Source organism: Hydra vulgaris, chromosome 07 (genome assembly GCF_038396675.1).
Source record: "Hydra vulgaris chromosome 07, alternate assembly HydraT2T_AEP".
Classification (NCBI taxonomy): Eukaryota; Metazoa; Cnidaria; class Hydrozoa; order Anthoathecata; family Hydridae; genus Hydra; species Hydra vulgaris.
In genome coordinates this window covers 6,621,075-6,640,000 of record NC_088926.1, presented here as the reverse complement: position 1 = coordinate 6,640,000, position 18,926 = coordinate 6,621,075, and the positions used below count along the sequence as shown (strand labels likewise).

The 18,926-nt window shown below is 27.1% G+C and overlaps 1 protein-coding gene across 1 annotated transcript in view; it reads left to right on the top strand.

Annotated features, from left to right (window-relative positions):
• Positions 1 to 17,270, top strand: part of LOC105849944 (synaptophysin-like protein 1) — a 44,155-nt gene extending 26,885 nt beyond the window's left edge. The window contains exons 4-5 of the mRNA XM_065800895.1: positions 9,631 to 9,816; positions 16,713 to 17,270. Coding sequence (XP_065656967.1) covers positions 9,631 to 9,816; positions 16,713 to 16,859 — 333 coding nt within the window. The 3' untranslated portion in view covers positions 16,860 to 17,270. The remainder of the gene's footprint in view (positions 1 to 9,630; positions 9,817 to 16,712) is intronic.
• The last annotated feature ends 1,656 nt before the right edge of the window (positions 17,271 to 18,926 follow it).

The following is an 18,926-nucleotide window of genomic DNA, read 5'->3' as shown; positions in this document are numbered from 1 at the left end:
GAAATTTCGGTTTCGGTCGATCACTAACTTAAAGTGAAAATAATAGACACATCCATATTTGATAACTTAAATCTTATTTTATAAACAAATAAAACAACTTTTTAACTACGTAACACAAAAAGCAATTTTAAAAATTAGCATTTATTCAAGTAATAATTAATTATTTCTTATAATTATTTGCTCTCTTTTAAACTTTTAAAGCTTTCAAAAAAATTTTTTAAAGAAGAAAAGTAATAAATGAATTTTTCATATAATAAAATAGGAAAAAACTTGAAACAAACTAATAATTATAAAAAAATCAATCGTTTTAATAAAAAAGCATTCTAAATATATCTTAGTCAAGTGCAACGTTCTTTTTATCAATTTTTCTCGAAAATGTTACGATGCTTAAATGAATAAACAGGGTTGCAAAAAAAACTGTTTTAAAAAAACAAAACAAAAACCATGTGTTTTTAAAAAAAAAATAAAAAAAAACCATGGTTTATTTGGTTTAAACTCCTTTTTTTTTAAAAAAGCCATGCTTGGTCAACTTTTTCAATTAAAAAAAAGCATTAGTCATTTTACTTGAGTAAAATATATTTTCTATTAACATTACTGCTGTAATTCATCAATCAATACATCATTATTTAATGTTCTGTATATAAAAACAAACTTTGCCTCTTTTTCTACTCCCATCTTGTTTCTTAACTTAGGATAAACAAGCCCAAAAGTCCAAAGAATTCTTTCAATTCCAGCATTAGAAGCTGGTGCATTTAACAAACCTTCAATATCCATTATAATGTTGCAGTCCAAAGATTTTACAGATTTCCACCATTCTATTGGTGATACATTTTTTAAAACAGGTTCACTATACAAATAGCTTTTATTGAATGGAGCAGATTTAGCTTTCAACCTGAATATTATTGGTTGGCTTCATTTTCATTTTCAGAAAGATTAGAGCATCACTGAAAGATATTCAATATATTTTTTTTCAGTTGATAAAAATGATAACATTTTTATCAGCTCTTTAAAATTTTTAACAGTGAAACTTATTTTTGTTTGATCTCTTTGCAACTTATCTAAACCGAAGTAATATTTTGTTGATAGTATCAACCCAATTGGTTTTAATATTTTCAACAAAAAATTAGTTTGGTTTAAATTGATATTTTTTCGATTGGTTTAAACCTATCAACCCTGTGAATAAATATCAGAAAAACAACTGTTGCTGATAGTTGTTTCTCTGATGTATTTATGATATGATACAAATCGTTAGAGTGTAACTGAGAAAACTATTACTGGAACAATTATTATTTTATTTTCCCCATTAGCTTTTTTATCTGAATATCAACATTTAATTAAACAGGTAAATTGCAATACAAAGTGTGATTTTTATGTGACTTTTTGTTGTTTTTAACCATGAAAAAGTCACCATCCACTTATTTAACTATACCAATAATGCAGTAGTGGTAGAGTGGTTGCTTCATAAGCGAGAGGTTCCGAGTTCGATTCCCACCACATCCCTAGTAGTATCGCGCTCAACTTGTTTCTCCACGCAGCGGCCTTGTTTGTCAAGGTTCGTGTTTTGGATTTATAGAGTTGGGAGGGGGTTATAACCACAAGTAGTCTCCTCATCTGTAGTGGCCTTGGAGATGTGAATTACAAAAAAAAAAAAAAAAATTTTTTTGTTATTAACTGAGCAATTTGCCTGCTTTTGCAAACTCATCTGGATTATTTGAACATCATTTTAAAATACACTTTTTCATTGATATCACAAAAAAAACTTGAGTTTTGTATTTTATCACTTCAGACTGGATTTTATACTTTATTTTATGCTTATATTACATCGTTTTGGTGTTCAATGATCTCAAACTTTTAAGATAACATATATCAATATTTTTATATAAACAAAAATATAAACTTTAAAATCACTTACAAAGTTTGAATGACAGTTACTTAAAAAGTTTGATTGTTCAAAACTTTTAGATTTGTTTTTCTTAATTAGTAAAATAAACTTGTTTTGCGGTAATTTATATTATTGCGGTAGTTGAATAAAGTTAATGTCCTTAAATTAAATAAAAAACAAAGACAATATTATGACGTCAAAATCACAAGGAGCTAATGAACTAAGCCGTTTTTTATTTAAAACAAGACCTGTATATATGTATATAAGGGTGGTTCTAAAAACAGCATTTTTTGAAAATGTCTGATGGCACCCCCTAAATGTGTTCTATGTAATAAATTAATCCTACATTTAAAATTTTTTTGAATAAATAAATTTTTTAGGGGTTGCTCAAGATCTTTTAACATCAGACTGGTTCCTAATATTTTTGAAAAAAGGTTCTTTAAAAGCATATCATGTTGGGTCTCAAAAGAAGTAAAATTTTATAGAAATTTCAAAAATAATAAAAGTTTATAAAAATACAAATTAATAAAGTTTATTTAAAAAAACTATGAAAATACTTTTTTATTTTCTGTTAAAAAACTATAGTTTTTAAGCCAAAAAATTTAAAATGGTAATCTTTATATAAAATGATTATTGGTTTTGGATTTTTATAAAATTTCACTTCTTTTGAGACCCAACATCTATGCTTTTAAAGAACTTTTTTTTTCATATTATTTGTGGCCCCTCTGATGTTTAAGGGTCTTGAGCAACCCCTAAAAAATTTTTTTTATTCAAAAATTTTTATAAATGTAGTATTAATTTATTATATAGAACACATGTAGGGGGTGCCATCAGATATTTTCAAAAAATGTTGTTTTTAGAACCACCCTAATATATATAGTCATGGTCATTTCACAATCAACTAAGTCATTTTATCATGTTATGAGAAATAAATTTAAAAACTTTTTAAAAAATGCTATTTTTTCTCTTACATTACAATAAAACAAACTAAAATAACTTGGTTTAATATAATATCTTAAACCAATTACAAAAAATTTTTTTTTGTATTTTTTTATTCTGATGTCAGAAAAAATAGCAAATTTTTTTTCTGTTGTATTTAAACATGAAAAAATGACTTAGGCAATTTCAAAATGATCATGACGATATATAAAGCCAAACCATTGAAATATATATATATATATATATATATATATATATATATATATATATATATATATATATATATATATATATATATATATATATATATATATGAGGAGGCTGAATAAGTGCGAATTTCATAACTGCGAATCTGCATAAGTGCGAAGCAGTTGCAAAGACTGGCATAAGTGCGAACTGGCACAAGCGCGAACTGGCATAAGTGCGCCGAAAGAATTTGCAAACATTGGCATAAGTGCGAACTGGCATAAGTGCGAACTGGCATATGTGCGAATCAATTGCAAAAACTGGCATAAGTGCGAACTGGCACAAGCGCGAACTGGCATAAGTGCGCCGAAAGAATTTGCAAACATTGGCATAAGTGCGAATTGGCATAAGTGCGAACTGGCATAAGTGCGAATTGGCATAAGTGCGAACTTGCCATATCGCCATTTATGCCAATTTGCACTTATGCCAATGTTTGCAAATTCTTTCGGCGCATTTATGCTAATTCGCACTTATGCCAGTTTTTGCAATTGTTTCGCACATATGCCAGTTCGCACTTATGCCAATGTTTGCAAATTCTTTCGGCGCACTTATGCCAGTTCGCGCTTGTGCCAGTTCGCACTTATGCCAGTTTTTACAATTGTTTCGCACTTATGCCAGTTCGCACTTATTCCAGTTCGCACTTATGCCAATGTTTGCAAATTCTTTTGGCGCACTTATGCCAGTTCGCGCTTGTGCTAGTTCGCACTTATGCCAGTTTTTGCAAGTGATTCGCACTTATGCCAGTTAGCGCTTGTGCCAGTTCGCACTTATGCCAGTTCGCACTTATGCCAGTTGCAATTATGCAGATTCGCAGTTATGAAATTCGAACTTATTCAGTCGCCCCATATATATATATATATATATATATATATATATATATATATATATATATATATATATATATATATATATATATATATATATATATATATATATATATATATATATTGATTTCAATAAAAAAGGCAGTGTGTAACTATTTTTTAAATATATTTTGATTCAATAATATTTTTATTTTTTTTTTAGATTAATTCACCTCCCCAAGGCCCGAGGGGGGCCACTACAGTCGAGGAGGATACTCTTTTTTTTTTTTTTTTAGTCATTATTTGTGGTGCAACCCTCTCTCAGCTCTTTAACTCCGAAACACGAACCTTGCCGAGCAAGGCCGCTGCGCGGAGAAACTAAGTTGAGCGCGGTACTTCCAGGGACGTGGTGGGAGTCGAACTCCAAACCTCTCGCTTACAAAGCGAGCGCTCTTACCACTACACCACTACCGCATAATATATTAATGATATTTCGCTGACCTATTGTGGTCAGCGTCATCAGATAATGAAAAAAATATTACAAAATAACATAAAACAACCATTTAAAAAAGATGACATTAAAAAGCATAAAATATAAAAACCAATTAAATAATATAATAGTGACGTCAGTTAAATTTTTGTCAAAATTGATTCCCAGGTTTTTGTTTTCACATTATCCCCGTCATCTCTATTTAGAACAGTTTGCCCAATACCTATCTCGTGTCAAACTCTTGCTTTATTTATCTCCAGGGATTCTCTAACTTTTCTTATCCTTTATTCTGAAAAATAGAATAAAACTTGAAACAAATTAATATATTTATAAAATAATCAATCATTTTAATAAAAAGCGTTCTAAATATATCTTAAAATAGAGTTTAAAAAATTTACTCAAATGCAACGTTCTTTTTATTAATTTTTCTCGAAAATGTTATGATACTTGAATGAATAAACAGGGTTGCAAAATACAGGGAAATATAAATAGGGTTGCAAAAAAAACTTTTTTAAAAAGAATAAATAAAAACCATGTGTTTTTAAAAAAAAATCAAATATACCATGGTTTATTTGGTTTAAACTCCTTTTTTTTAGCCATTATTTTCAATTAAAAATAAGCATTAGTCATTTTACTTGTGTAAATTATATTTTCTTTTAACATTACTGCTGTAATTTATCAATCAATGCATCATTATTTAATGTTCTGTAAATAAAAACAAACTTTTACACTAGATTCGTAAACACCTGGATTCTTTTAAACACACACCAGCCGGTGTATACCTCAAAGAATCTTGGTGTTTACGAACTTTAATGCTCATGTGGAAGTATATATATTGGTGAGACCAAAAAGAAGATCAATTCAAGAAGTGAAGAACACTAAAGAGCCTGTAAAAATTTAAAATGGTCGAGTTCAGGAGCCATGGAACATTCTAGAGCATGTCGTGGTACTTTTGGTTGGCTGAATCCTAAGACCTTGGGAGTCATTCCCAAATACAGGATAAGAAAAGTTAGAGAATCCCTGGAGATAAATAAAGCAAGAGTTCGACACAATATAGGTATTGGGCAAACTGTTCTAAATAGAGGTGACAAACTAAATAATGAATGCACACCATTAATTTTAAAATTCACATTTTGGTCTAAGCTCGCTGTCTTCATTTTTTTTGGATCTTGGAGTCTATATAATGTTAGACGCAATCTGCAGACTTAATAATTTATTTCATGCGCGTTTAATTCATAACAGTTTTGGTTTTTTTTTTTTTTTTTTTTTTTGTTATTTCACCTCCCCAAGGCCCAGAAGGCCACTACAGATAAGGAGGCTACTTAATTGTGGTTATAACCCTCTCTCAACTCTATAACTCCAAAACACGAACCTTGACGAACAAGGCCGCTGCGTGGAGAAACAAGTTGAGCGTGGTACTACCAAGGACGTGGTGGGATCGAACTCGGAACCTCTCGCTTATGAAGCGAGCGCTCTACCACTACACCACTACCGCATATGAAGTCATCGTATAAATTTTTTCTTTGAAGATATTGTATTATTTTTTTGCCTCAATCACCAAATCATGTTAACTGTATAACTTTTTATTAAATCCCAAAAAAAAGTTTGTGATACAATTAAAAATGAAATTTATAAAAATAAAAATTTAATATATAACAAATATTTGCCGTAAAATATACTAGTTTAAACTAAATATAAGCTATATACTAGAAAAAGAATTTTACTAAAGCGTATAGATAAATTTAAAGTATAAACTGAGTAAAAACGAGTGACTTGAATAATACATATAAACTGAACTAAGTAGAAAATAAATATTAAACAAATTATTTTACTAATAACTGTAATAATCGAACTAAATTAAAGTTAAAACAAGTATTTGTACTAAAATATACAAAATTAGTTATAATATAAATATAAAAACGAAGAGTCGTATTAACTCGTTCGCTAACAGTCCTAAAAAAATCTTTTTGTAGCGACAACACATTTTTTTGAATAAAATTTGAATGGCATAACATTGACAATTAAAATTTGAATAGTGAATCTTTTTAAAAGCGTAACAAACTATATATCAAGAAAAAGCTAAATAAATGTACTTTTTAATTAAATAAGTCTTTAATACACATTGTTGAACAATAAGAAATGCAAAGTGCTTAAAACGATTGTTTTTATAAATAGTAACTAAAACATCAAGTCCAAAACAAAACTCATTTAATGAATAAAAAGAATACTTTTCTTCAAAAGACTTTAGTAATAACTTAACTAAATACTTCACACTTCAAGTTAAACTTTACATTGTTAACACTGTTTTATTTTATAACTAAATTTAAAGGAGTTTTTTTTATGAAGGATTATTCAAGATTTTTAACGTTATGTAGAGAATTAAACCTTTAGAACAAAAAAATTATGTGTCTAGAATGGAAATTTATATACAAAACAAGATAAATTGTGAAGCATACTCAAAAGCCGCTACCAGTGGCTTGCGGTAGTGAAAGAATTAAACCAAATATAAATTAAACATAAAAAGAACAACTCTATTAAACCATTTGAACTAAATATAAAACAAAAAACAAAGTAATAATCAAGCAAGTAAAAAAAAATTATAAATATAAAATATATATATTTGTATCATTTTTTACTGAATTACAAATATTTTTTGTGATTTAGTAAAAAATTATACAAATATTTGATTTTCTGACTGTAGTAGAAAAAATACTTATATCTTTAAAAAAAACAACAACAAAAAAATGCTATCTTAAAGAGAAATGCAATGACATCATATACCAAAACTGTTATGAATTAAACACACATGAAATAAATTATCAAGTTTGCAGATTGCAGCTAACATTATACAGACTCCGAGAACCATTAAAAAATGGAGACAGCAAGCTTCAACTGAAATGTGAATTTTAAAATTAATGGTGTGCAATCATTATATAGTTTTATTCAATAAAATTTAGCCCAAACGTTTTTTTAAAACATTTTCTTTAATATGAACACCACTTGTCTCGGCACTTAGGGGTCCCTTTAAGAACATCGAGCACTCTATTTATAGAATACGCTAACATAATTTATATATATATCAAGCATTCCTGGGAAGCGCGTGCAGTCGCACACCTTGTTTATCCACGCTTTAAGTAATTTATTTAGATAACTTAACCACATTTTTATATAGTTAATGTTTTAAGAATATGCAGCAAAATAAAGCTATAAGAAACTAGAGAATAAGACAGCAATACTTGAAGAAAAGAACCAAAGACTAAATGAAATTTATATATTACTAAAAACTAGACTAAAAAAATTAAATATTAAAAAATGAAAATTGTTGTCAAAAAATAATATACCTAATAATATTTTAATCTTTTTGTTTTCTTTTTTTGGGGTGTTTGTTATTTTCCACTACCAAAATTTATACAAGTCGAGAAAAAAAGCAGATAAGAATATAATGAAAATAAAAATAATTTTTGATATGCAATTTTTTCGCGATTTTATTCAGTCAGTATATTAAGGAAATACTTAATAATTTGCGCTAGAAATACAGACAATTTTTAAGCTTGTTTTTCAAATGTGTTTGCTAAACTTTACTGTTTTTATCAATGAATAGAAAACTAATTGCTATTTATTTGTAAAAAACTATTTCAAGCAAATTTTTTATGTAAAAAAATTAAACGATGCTCCAAAATCTTGTGGGCTAGTGCATTGTTAATTTACTGAACATTTTTAACAAAATTTTTAGGAGCCTATTTAAAACTTTTATTTAAGTTCTTAAATACATTTTAAATACATTTCAAATACAAAAACAGAGCAGTCGTTGTGTTATGTTCTCTAGTACTTCGTATAAACATTGGAAATTGAGCAATATAAAAGAAACAAATTCAGACATGCATTAGACAAAGCTTATGGAGAAGACCAGCATGCCAAACTTTATCAAAAGCTTGTGAAATGTCAAGAGCGATGGCCTTAACCCCTCCACCTTTATGTAATGCACTATAAAACCTATTGGTTATTATCGTTAACAAATCAGCAGTAGAGCGAGAAGATCAAAATCCATATTGATGATCATAAAGTAAGTTATTAGATTCAGAAGATGAGAGATTAAGTATTTGTTAATTAAAGATTCAAAAACCTTGCTTATGATAGGATGAAGACCAATGGGACGGTAGTTAGACAAAACAGATCACTCTCCTTTTAGACCTAAAAGTATTTTAGGTTGGCACTAGTTCGGCACAAAATTTAGAAACAGCGTTCGATAAATCAACAAACCTGCAAAGCTTTAGCAAAAAATTGGTAGAAAAACCAATGCACAGTTTACCGACTTTTCTTACAAATATCAACGTTTGCTGAAAAATTTGTAAAACGAACACATTATTTTACCATTTTGAATTATAAGATTAAATATATAGATTGAGTATAAAAGTTAAAACATTAGGTATACAAGTTTTATTTTAGTTTTTTTATTTAGAATTAATAAAGCATTTGTTTTTTCTTTTTTCTTACAAATTAAATATTTGTTTTTGTATTTTTATTCTAATTTTTTAATAATGATTTGATTTAGAAGTTTATTTTTCTGTTGCTTTATTTTTTTGAGTATTTATTTAGAATTTAATAAATATGTTTGTTCTAATGTTTTTATTTTAATTATTTAATTTACAATTCAATTCAATTTTCATTAAATAATTTTATTTAGAATTTAATTAAAATGTAAATAAAATAATTAAAATAAAAACAAATTTATTTAAAAAACACATTAAAACTAATTTGAAACTTTTTTTTTAATTTTTTAAATTATTATTTTCAGAATTTATAAAAATAAATTGTTTTGCCATTTTTATTTCAATTATTCTGTTTAGAATTTAAATAAAATGTTATTATATTTACATTCTTGTTTTAAATATTTTATATAAAATTTAAAAGTTTTTTTTGTTGTTGCTATTTTAATTATTTTATTCAAAATTTAAAGAAAAAAGTTTTTTTTAATTTTATTTTATCAGCATTTAGAATTTAAGTACAATGTTATTTTAATTATTTCATATAAAATTGAAATAAAGCGTTTGTTTTGCCATTTTTACTTCATTTAAATTATTTAAATTTAATTAAATTATGTTTTAATAAAGTTGGCATTAAAGTTGATTTTTTTATGAAGTCAGCAAAATATTGCTGACCTAAAATACTGTCCCTAATTACAAGGGCTGTATGTATGTGTATATATATATATATATATATACACACACACACATACATTCACATTAGTATATATTTATAAATTTTTTCAGGATTTTTGTGTTGGTGCATTTTGGGCCTTGTTTTGGTTTTTTAGTTCCTGTGCTTTTGCATCAGCCACAAATGGTATCAAAAAAGCTGCAGATATAGAAAAGAGTGTTCATATGCTTGATGCATGTATCAATGAATACAAATGCACTTTTATTGGAGCTAAATATGCAGCTTTAACGATAGCCATTGTAAGTAAATCAATTTAGAGATGTTTTATTTAAAGATTACTGCTGTTGGTTTGAAAATCATAATAGTTAAAAGATGCCTAAAATAATGAATATAAAATGAATAATAAGTTATGGATTAGCAATCTTGTCATTAGGTAATAAAGCAAGCAGTTTTATTCTTTAGTATCAGCTTGTTTTTTCTTTTTCCTCTCTATGATAAAAATAAAATTTACAACAGTTAGACAAGTAACATTTACAACATTAGTTAGAAAAATAAAATTTAAAACATTAGTTACAAAGATAAAATTTACAACAGTTAGACAAGTAACATTTACAACATTAGTTAGAAAGATAAAATTTAAAACATTAGTTACAAAGATAAAATTTAAAACAGTTACAAAAATAAAATTTACAACATTGGTTACAAAGATAAAATTTACAACATTAGTTACAAAATAGAAGTATAAAAATTGTATAAAGTATAAAGAATAACAAAAAATAAAGAGGAATTGATATAATTGTTTATATATTTATCATATTGACCATTTATTTTAAAAGTGGTGTAAGTCCATTTTTGAAAAAAAGTTAGAAATCACATAACTTACATTTAACTTAGTGTGCACTTTTTATTTATAAACAATTCACAGTTACTATTTAAACATATCCATACGCTTTGATCAATTTAAAATTAATTAATAAATGAAATTGCATAACAATTGATTATGAAAATGGTGTAAATTCATTTTCTTTAGAATTACTCATTAAGCACTTATAAAAAGTCTATCTGTCAAATTACCCAAAAGCCTAATTTGACAGATAGGATGGAATGAAAAAATGGTTAGCCACAGAAGTGCTTAATATTGCATGTTTTAACATGTCCCGAGAATTTGCGTAATTGCAAATCAGCAAAATGTTTGTCTAAAATGCATTGTTATCAGTATTAATTTGACAGTATCGAAGTGTAGTTCCGATATTTAAATTTAATATATTTTTTACAATTGTTTACTTTTATTCTATAAAAAATGGATAATTTCATGTTAACATCAGATAGTGATACAGGTAGGAAGTAATAATAAATCATTATTTTACTATAGTTTAAGATATTTATTTTGTTCTATTGTAAATATAAAATCACACAGAAATAAAGCCCATGAATATAAACAAAAGAAGAGTCTTGCAATCGGAGGATGAGGATAATTCCACTAATAAAAACACATGTTTAAAGAAAATTACAAAAAGAAGAATAATTATAGAGCTAGAATGTTCATCAGATGAGGATGATGTTTCATATAGCCAAAACTTCGATTTTGCAAAAGAAAATAAAGGACAATATGCCCAAAGAATAAGTAAAATTAAGCGGAATTCTGGACAAGAATATTGTACAAAAAACGGGAAAATTATTCCAGAAAAAAAATTTGAAAATAAAAATTGGAACTGTTTGAAAAAATGTGTAGAACGTATTAATGAAGCAGAACGTAAAATAATTTTTCAACAATTTTGGAATATGAGCGACTTTGATAAACAAAACTTATTTCTCTATGAAAGTGTTCATAGTTATCCTGTAAAAAGAAGAAGGCCAAGAAATTATGCAGGAACTTTGAGGATTAATGTGTATAAGTTTCACTTGAGCACTCCTCGTGAAAACATTTTACTATGTAAGAAATTTTTTATAAATACTTTTAATATACCTATGGGACAAAATGATCGCATCTTAAAAGCAAAAGATATTCCAAAAGACATTTGTGGGAGAATGGATGGTTTTGCAGGAGAACTAGTGAACTCGCAATAACATTTGTTAGAGAACACATAAAAAGTTTTCCGGCTTTTGAGTGTCATTGCACTCGATCCCAAAATCCAGAATGAAAGTATTTGAACCCTGAATTGAACATAAACAAAACGTTTAACTTATACTTGGAAAAATGTGCCGAAATTAATGAAATTGCAGTTAATGAATGGACATACAGGAATTTCTTTCAAAGAGATTTTAAGTTATATTTCCATTAACCACGCAAAGACACGTGTGAAAGATGTGATTTCTTTAACATGAAAATTCAGACAACAAACAGTGACGAAGAAAAGGCGACTTTTGTACAAAGACATGATGTTCACTTAAAAAATGCCGAATTAGCAAGAAAAGCTTTACAAAAAGAATAAATTCTAGCAACAGAAAATCCAGAAAGGTATTTTGTCTTTTCTTTCGATTTACAAAAAGCCTTACCATATCCAAAATTATCTGTTTCAATTGCATATTATAAGCGGAATATGTATGTTTTAAATGAGGGATTCCATAATTTTCACAACGATAAAGTTTTTATGTGTGAGACAAATTTACTGCTTCTAGGGGATCGCAGGAAACTGTATCTTGTTGCCTGAGACATTTACAAAATGTAACAACCCAAAATTATGTTATAGCTTACAGTGATATGTGCACTGGGCAAAATCAAAAAATTCAAATGGCATTGATGTGGTTAAGAGTTGTCCAGTCCTCGGAAAATAACATTGAAATCATCGACCATAAATTTTTGCTTTCTGGGCATTGGTATTTACCAAACGATGCAGATTTTGGTGTTATAGAAATGGCATTACGAAAAAAGAATTTCTTGTACACTCCTGAGAATTATTATGAGATTATAAAACAATGTTGATGAAATAATAAGTTTAATTTGTACAAAATGAAACGTGAGAATTTTATTTCAACAAAATATCTAGAAAATGCAATTCAAAAAAGAAAAAAAAATACTGAAGGAGAAAAGGTAAACTGGCTGAAAATATGTTGGCTGAGGTTTTGTAAAAGTGCACCATATACTGTTTCATATAAAACATCGATGGAGGATACGGAATTTAAGACTTTAGACTTATCACCAACCGTTCGAGGGAGACCACCAAAATTTGAAAGAATCGCGCTAAAGTCTTTGTATATTAATGCCAGACCCATTACACACGAAAAATATAAGGATATGATGCAGTTGTTACCTTGTATACCTCCTGTGCATCATAAATATTTCAAAACACTTCCACATAATGAGCCTACATAAAAACCAGTAACTAATGTTAAGCTCGTTTAACGTTGAGAATTAAAAAGACACTATTTTATTTTGTGTTATCATTTTTTTTATAAAGAAAATCAGAACAAAACAATGTATTTCAAGTGAAAATTAGTTTTTTGTTATTGACTCCATTTAAGACCCTGAAAGAATATGTTATTTTAGTTAAATTTAAGTCATTTATGTAATCAAATTACACATTTCTAAATTCGTAGAGACATTGTTAAACTTAGTACAATTTATGCATATTTTTTAATCAACTAAAATGCTAACCTTTAAATTCTCGAAAGCAGAAAAAACGGACTTACATCACTTTCAAAATAAACGGTTCATATATGAAAGTTTCTCAAACCATTAGGTAGCTCTCAGAAATTCTAATTGCATCAACAGCTGTAAAATATCAGATTATTAATAGCATTGTGTTGTGCATGTTTGATGTGCAATGTCGAGGCCACACAAAGAGTTACAAATTTGAGTTAGTCAGAATGAGGTTACTGCGTAGCTTATTGCTTAGGGTGTCATACACTATCTAATTGAATATTACTTTTTGCAGAATTTATCAGACCTGCTTGCTCATTGTGAGACTAATGTTAATTCGACTATTTTATCTTCAAATCCTTATACCAAAAAAAATCCTAAGGGTATTAGCCTTTGATTGATAAAGATTTTAATGTTGCAGAAGTTAGATTCTAGAGACCTAAATATTGTTTTAACACAGGTCTTAAACCTCATATTCCATTTATCATACATGAGTTTAAACTGATTTGGAAGACAGCTCTTAAATCAGAACTATTTGCAAAGAGCTTTTTCTCTAACTTCTTGAATCTAACGGCCACATTCTTCCTGTTTTCCCAAAGAAACAGGTAATCCAATGTTTAACAACTAAATCATTTCTTCTGTTGCTAAAGCTGTTTCCCACGAAACCTTTCTACCGCTTTTGATCAAAACAACATTCCTATCTTGGAAAAGTCTCTTTTTATATAAAATTCTTTATATAAAAAAGTTAAATAGTTTATTTTGCAAAAAGAGTGCTCAGTAAAATTAAACACTTATTTTTTTCTTCTATTGTCCGATGCTTCTTTAACAGGATCATCAGGATCTCCCAGTTACTGCTTCAACATTATCATCAGCTCTCCTGATTATCTTTTTGAAGGGAAAACTGGCAGTAGAATAAAAGTTAAATATATTTAATAATAATAACATTTATATAAAGTTTGATACAATGTTTTTACATTGTATCAAACTTTATATATATATATGTTATTATTATTAAAAATATAAATAACATATAAATGTATATAAATATATATAAATACATGAATATATATACATAAATATATATACATTTATGTATATATATTTATGTATATATATATATATACATTTATGTATATAAATTTATGTTTATATATTCATGTATTTATATATATTTATATACATTTATATATATATATATATTTATATATATTTATATACATATATATATATATATATTTATATACATATATATATATATTTATATACATATATATATATATATTTATATACATATATATATATATATATATTTATATACATATATATATATATATATTTATATACATATATATATATTTATATAAATATATATATATATTTATATATATATATATATATATATATATATATATATATATATATATATATATATAGGTATTTTTAAAATACTGAAAACAGTCCGTTGCATTTTACCCTTTTTTCGAGCACTGCATATAAGGTATCAAAAACACAAAACTTCATGTATTAAATTAGCTAAAAACTGTTATTAAAAACTTATTGTTCCTATAAATATTTAATTTTTGCATTTGGTTTAAAAATCAACCTGATTTGCATTCCATTAACTTTTATATAAAAGTAATCTTCTCGACTACAGTTGAAGAGACTACTTTTTTATTTTTTGTAAAAAAAAATTGTGATAGCAACATTGTGATTAGGGTGTATCGAAAAACAACTTTTTTTTATTTTGAAATTGTAATAGAGCGAAAAAGTTGCATAATGCTATAAAAAGTAACTGTGCCATAATGCTATAAAAAGTAACTGTGCCCTTCATTCGATGTAACTCTTGCACGAATGAAGCCGTCTCTACTAGCCAAACTGTAAACATGATCTGAAGTTTCGGTTACAAGTTTGATACATCTTTCTACTCTTTGAGAATGGCTCTCTACTCTTTTTCATTTGAAATGTGAGACTCACATTTTAGATGGAATTCTAATTGAAATGTTAACAAATTTTTATCTTCCAGATGTGAACCATTTTCCGTGCCATACTCAAGGAGTAGAGAGATGCATCAAACTTGTAACCGAGTTAGCAGTTTCGTAATCAAGTTTGCGAAAAATAATGCTTTTATTCAACACAAAAAGACAGTTTGAGACAGATCCAAATGAAACAGGTAGTTGAACTTTGTTACAGCTAAACTTTAAACATTTTTCAAAAACAATTTCCACTCTTATTAAAACTTTAATTGTACATTATGGACTGCAGAGCTTGTTTGCCAGAAACTCCTGAAACAGTGTTTTTTCGTAAAAACTCATCCCTCTAGCGGCAGCTGAAGACATTAAAATATTTTCTTGAAAATTAAAACCATTTCTTACTTAGTCATTGTGTAATGTTTAAACTCTATTACAACTCTAGTCTATGCGTAGAATTTGTTAATTTTATTTTGTAAAAAATGTCAGAAAGCATGTTTTTTAAGAAAAATAAAACCCTAGCGCAAACTGAAGACATTAAAAAAAAAAAAAAATTTTGGCACAGTTACTTTTTATAGCATTATGCAACTTTTCCGCTCTATTACAATTTCAAAATCAAAAAAAGTTGTTTTTCGATATACCCTAATTGTGATTTTCAACTTTTTAACTTCGAAACATGAATCATGATGAACAAAACAGCTGCACAGAGAAGCAAGTTGATTGCTGTACAACCAGGGACGTGTTGGGTTTGAACACCTTCCCGCTTACAAGTCGAGCGGATGGAATGTACTTGAAACTTTTAAATTTTCTACAGACAGAGATGTTTTTTTTATAACTTAGAAAACGATGGAAAACGTTTTAAAATTCCTTCGTCGGAATGGGACGCAAATGATATTTATTTAAAATGAAGCTTTTTTCAAATCTTTAAAGTAACTATCAACACAAGAAAATTAGGTCAAGAAGGAAGTTCGAAATAGATACATAATTGAAATAATATTTCTTATCTTCAAGGCGATGCTAGCAAAACAAAGTTTTTGAAGTGGTCAAAAATTGCAATAAGTAGCGATTATTCGCTGATTTAGCACAATACAAATAATAACTGCTTTTATAGCTCTTTTTATATGATGAAATAGCATGAATTACGAGAGTTATTTTACTGAAAAAATTATTATAACAAATATTTTTGCTGCAGATATAAAAATCTTAATCTTTTTTCACTTTCCTACAAAATTCTTATTTTGGCATATTTTAGACATTATGAGCACTAATAATGTTTTTATCTATTCTTTTTATTAGTTTTTATTGTTACGTGTAAAAAATCATGTTTATTTCACACGTTTTGTTTTCACTAACTTGTTTTTGGCCTGCCCTTATATATATTATTGTTATTATTATTTTATGTGTGTGTGTGTATATATATATATTATTGTTTTTTTTTCTTTTTTTAACATCTGTTTTGATATTAACAATTGTTCTTTTGTGTTGTATAATATTTTAAATAATTGTAAGTATGTCAAAATCGTTTGCATTTGGTTGTTTTTGTTTTGTTTTTTATGTATTATTTTAAACATTTATTTCTAAATTATTATATTTTTTATTGTTATTACTAAAAAATGTTTTTTAAGGGACAGGAGGATTTTTTCTTTAGCTTTTGGGATTTTTAAATGTGTTTGTATGGAGCGGCAATATGTGGTTCTTGTGGAAAGAAACACCGTGGCATACAGCTAATCGCAGAAATCAACCAGCAACTTTAGGCGGGCAGAGTCATCAATCAGCACCGGCTGCACCTATATAAATAAATAGTTATCTATTTACCACATATAAGTTACTTTTTGTATGGTTATATGGATACACTTAGCCGTTTATTTAGAACTATCCTTCGGATGTCTTTTATGCTGTAATTTTTAATTTGTTTTTTTTTAAAAATGTTTATATTTCAAAGGTAAAGTGATTTGTGTACTAGAATAACTTTGTGAACATTATGTTCAAGGTTTTTTTTAACCAAAGGTTTTGCTTAAGTTTTTTTTGCGGGATTTGCTTTTGTAAGATTATTTTCATTTCTTTGTTCATTTACAATTTTTAATTTATAAATTTAAGATTTGTTTCATAATAAAGATTTCTTTTGCTTAACGAACAATTAAATTTCTTTTACTACACTTATTAAATATTTAAGTCCATCTTTTTAAATAAAAAATAGTTCCTCAAAGTTAGTTTTCTCTTCAGTGAAAAGAAAATTTAAATATATCTACGCTTTGTGAAAACTTAATGGTAATTCGAAATAAGTCCATTTTATAGTGGATTTTCAGTTATTTGACATTTTGGTTATTTGAAGTAAAATCTTATTACCTGTGGAACTTCCAACAATTGAGAGTCTACTGTATTAGTAGAGTTGGGCGAATCTGGAAAAAATGTACGCCTATTGGAATCGTATGCTCTCAATAATGCTAAAACCGAGTCAGGAGATCTTCTATCGCTAATCCTTTGTTTTGATTGGTTATAGCAAGGACGTTTTAATAGATGCTTATTTTCAGTTTTCCGAAACTCATTATTTAAAAGCAAAGATATGCGCGTTTGTAATTGTTATAAATAACAATAGGAAACATTTGCGTCACGTGGAAATACTTTTGATTATACATCAAAATGATTATGATTATATCTTATTAATGATTATGAATATATCATATGATTATACATCAAAATGACAACTTAAGATGAGACTTATCTATCCGTTTAAATAAAAAAAAACTTTATTATGCAAAGTATTGTGATAAATATATTTAACTATTTTGTTAAAAATTATTCTATCTATTCCATCGCCCTTGTATAACTATATAACAAAAATTTTTTAAATCATATGATTATTTTAGAACTCTATTAGTAAAAAAATTCAAATACCAAAAAATATCAAAACAAAGTTGAGACAATAAACAATTTGATTTCCGTCAAAAATTAGAAGTTTAAGGTGGTCCTATACTAATAAAACCAAAATTTTATAAATGCATTCTTATTTTATAATTTTTTACAAAATATAGTATTTCATATTTAAAGCACAGTAAATAAATTTTTTTTTTTTTTTTGCGTCAAGATTTTGGGTCCATGGGCCCTAAAAATGGACTACGTGCTGAGATAAACACCCTATGAACTAATAATGGTATGACCATGAAAATTTCACAACTTTTTAATATCAGATGATTATACTCACCCTGCCAAAATCAAATAATGATTTTTTTTTGTCGAAGGAAAAAAATAATAATGGCGAAATTTTCACCAATCAATATAAAGGATTTACTGGAGATACATGAAAACACATTAATAAAACTTTTTAATGATAAATTCGATAAAATAGAAATTAAATTTAATAATATACAAGAAGAAAATAAAAATCTTAACAATGAAATGAAGGAATTAAGAAAGGCAGTCGACTTATTAAAGTGAGAAGATTGTAAAAACTCTAGCCGAACTGAAAAAAAACGCAATTCCAAATGTCGAACTAACAGATAACATAAAGTTTAATGACAAAAACAATGATGTGAAAGACAAGCTTGCCGAACTTGAAGATCAAAGTCGTAGGAATAATCTTCGGTTTAATGGAGTCCAAGAAAGCGAGAACGAATCATGGGAAGACAGCGAGAGAAAAATTCAAGAAGTCTTAAAATCCAAGTTTGGTTTTACTAATGATTTAGAGATTGAAAGGGCGCATCGAACAGAAAGAAATGAAAATGGAGTTAAAAAAAGAACAGAACAATAATAGTAAAATTTCTTAATTACAATGAAAGAAACGCAGTTTTTGAAAAATTTATCAAACTAAAACTTTGGAATGAAAAACTATATATTAACGAAGATTTTAGCGAAAGAACCACGG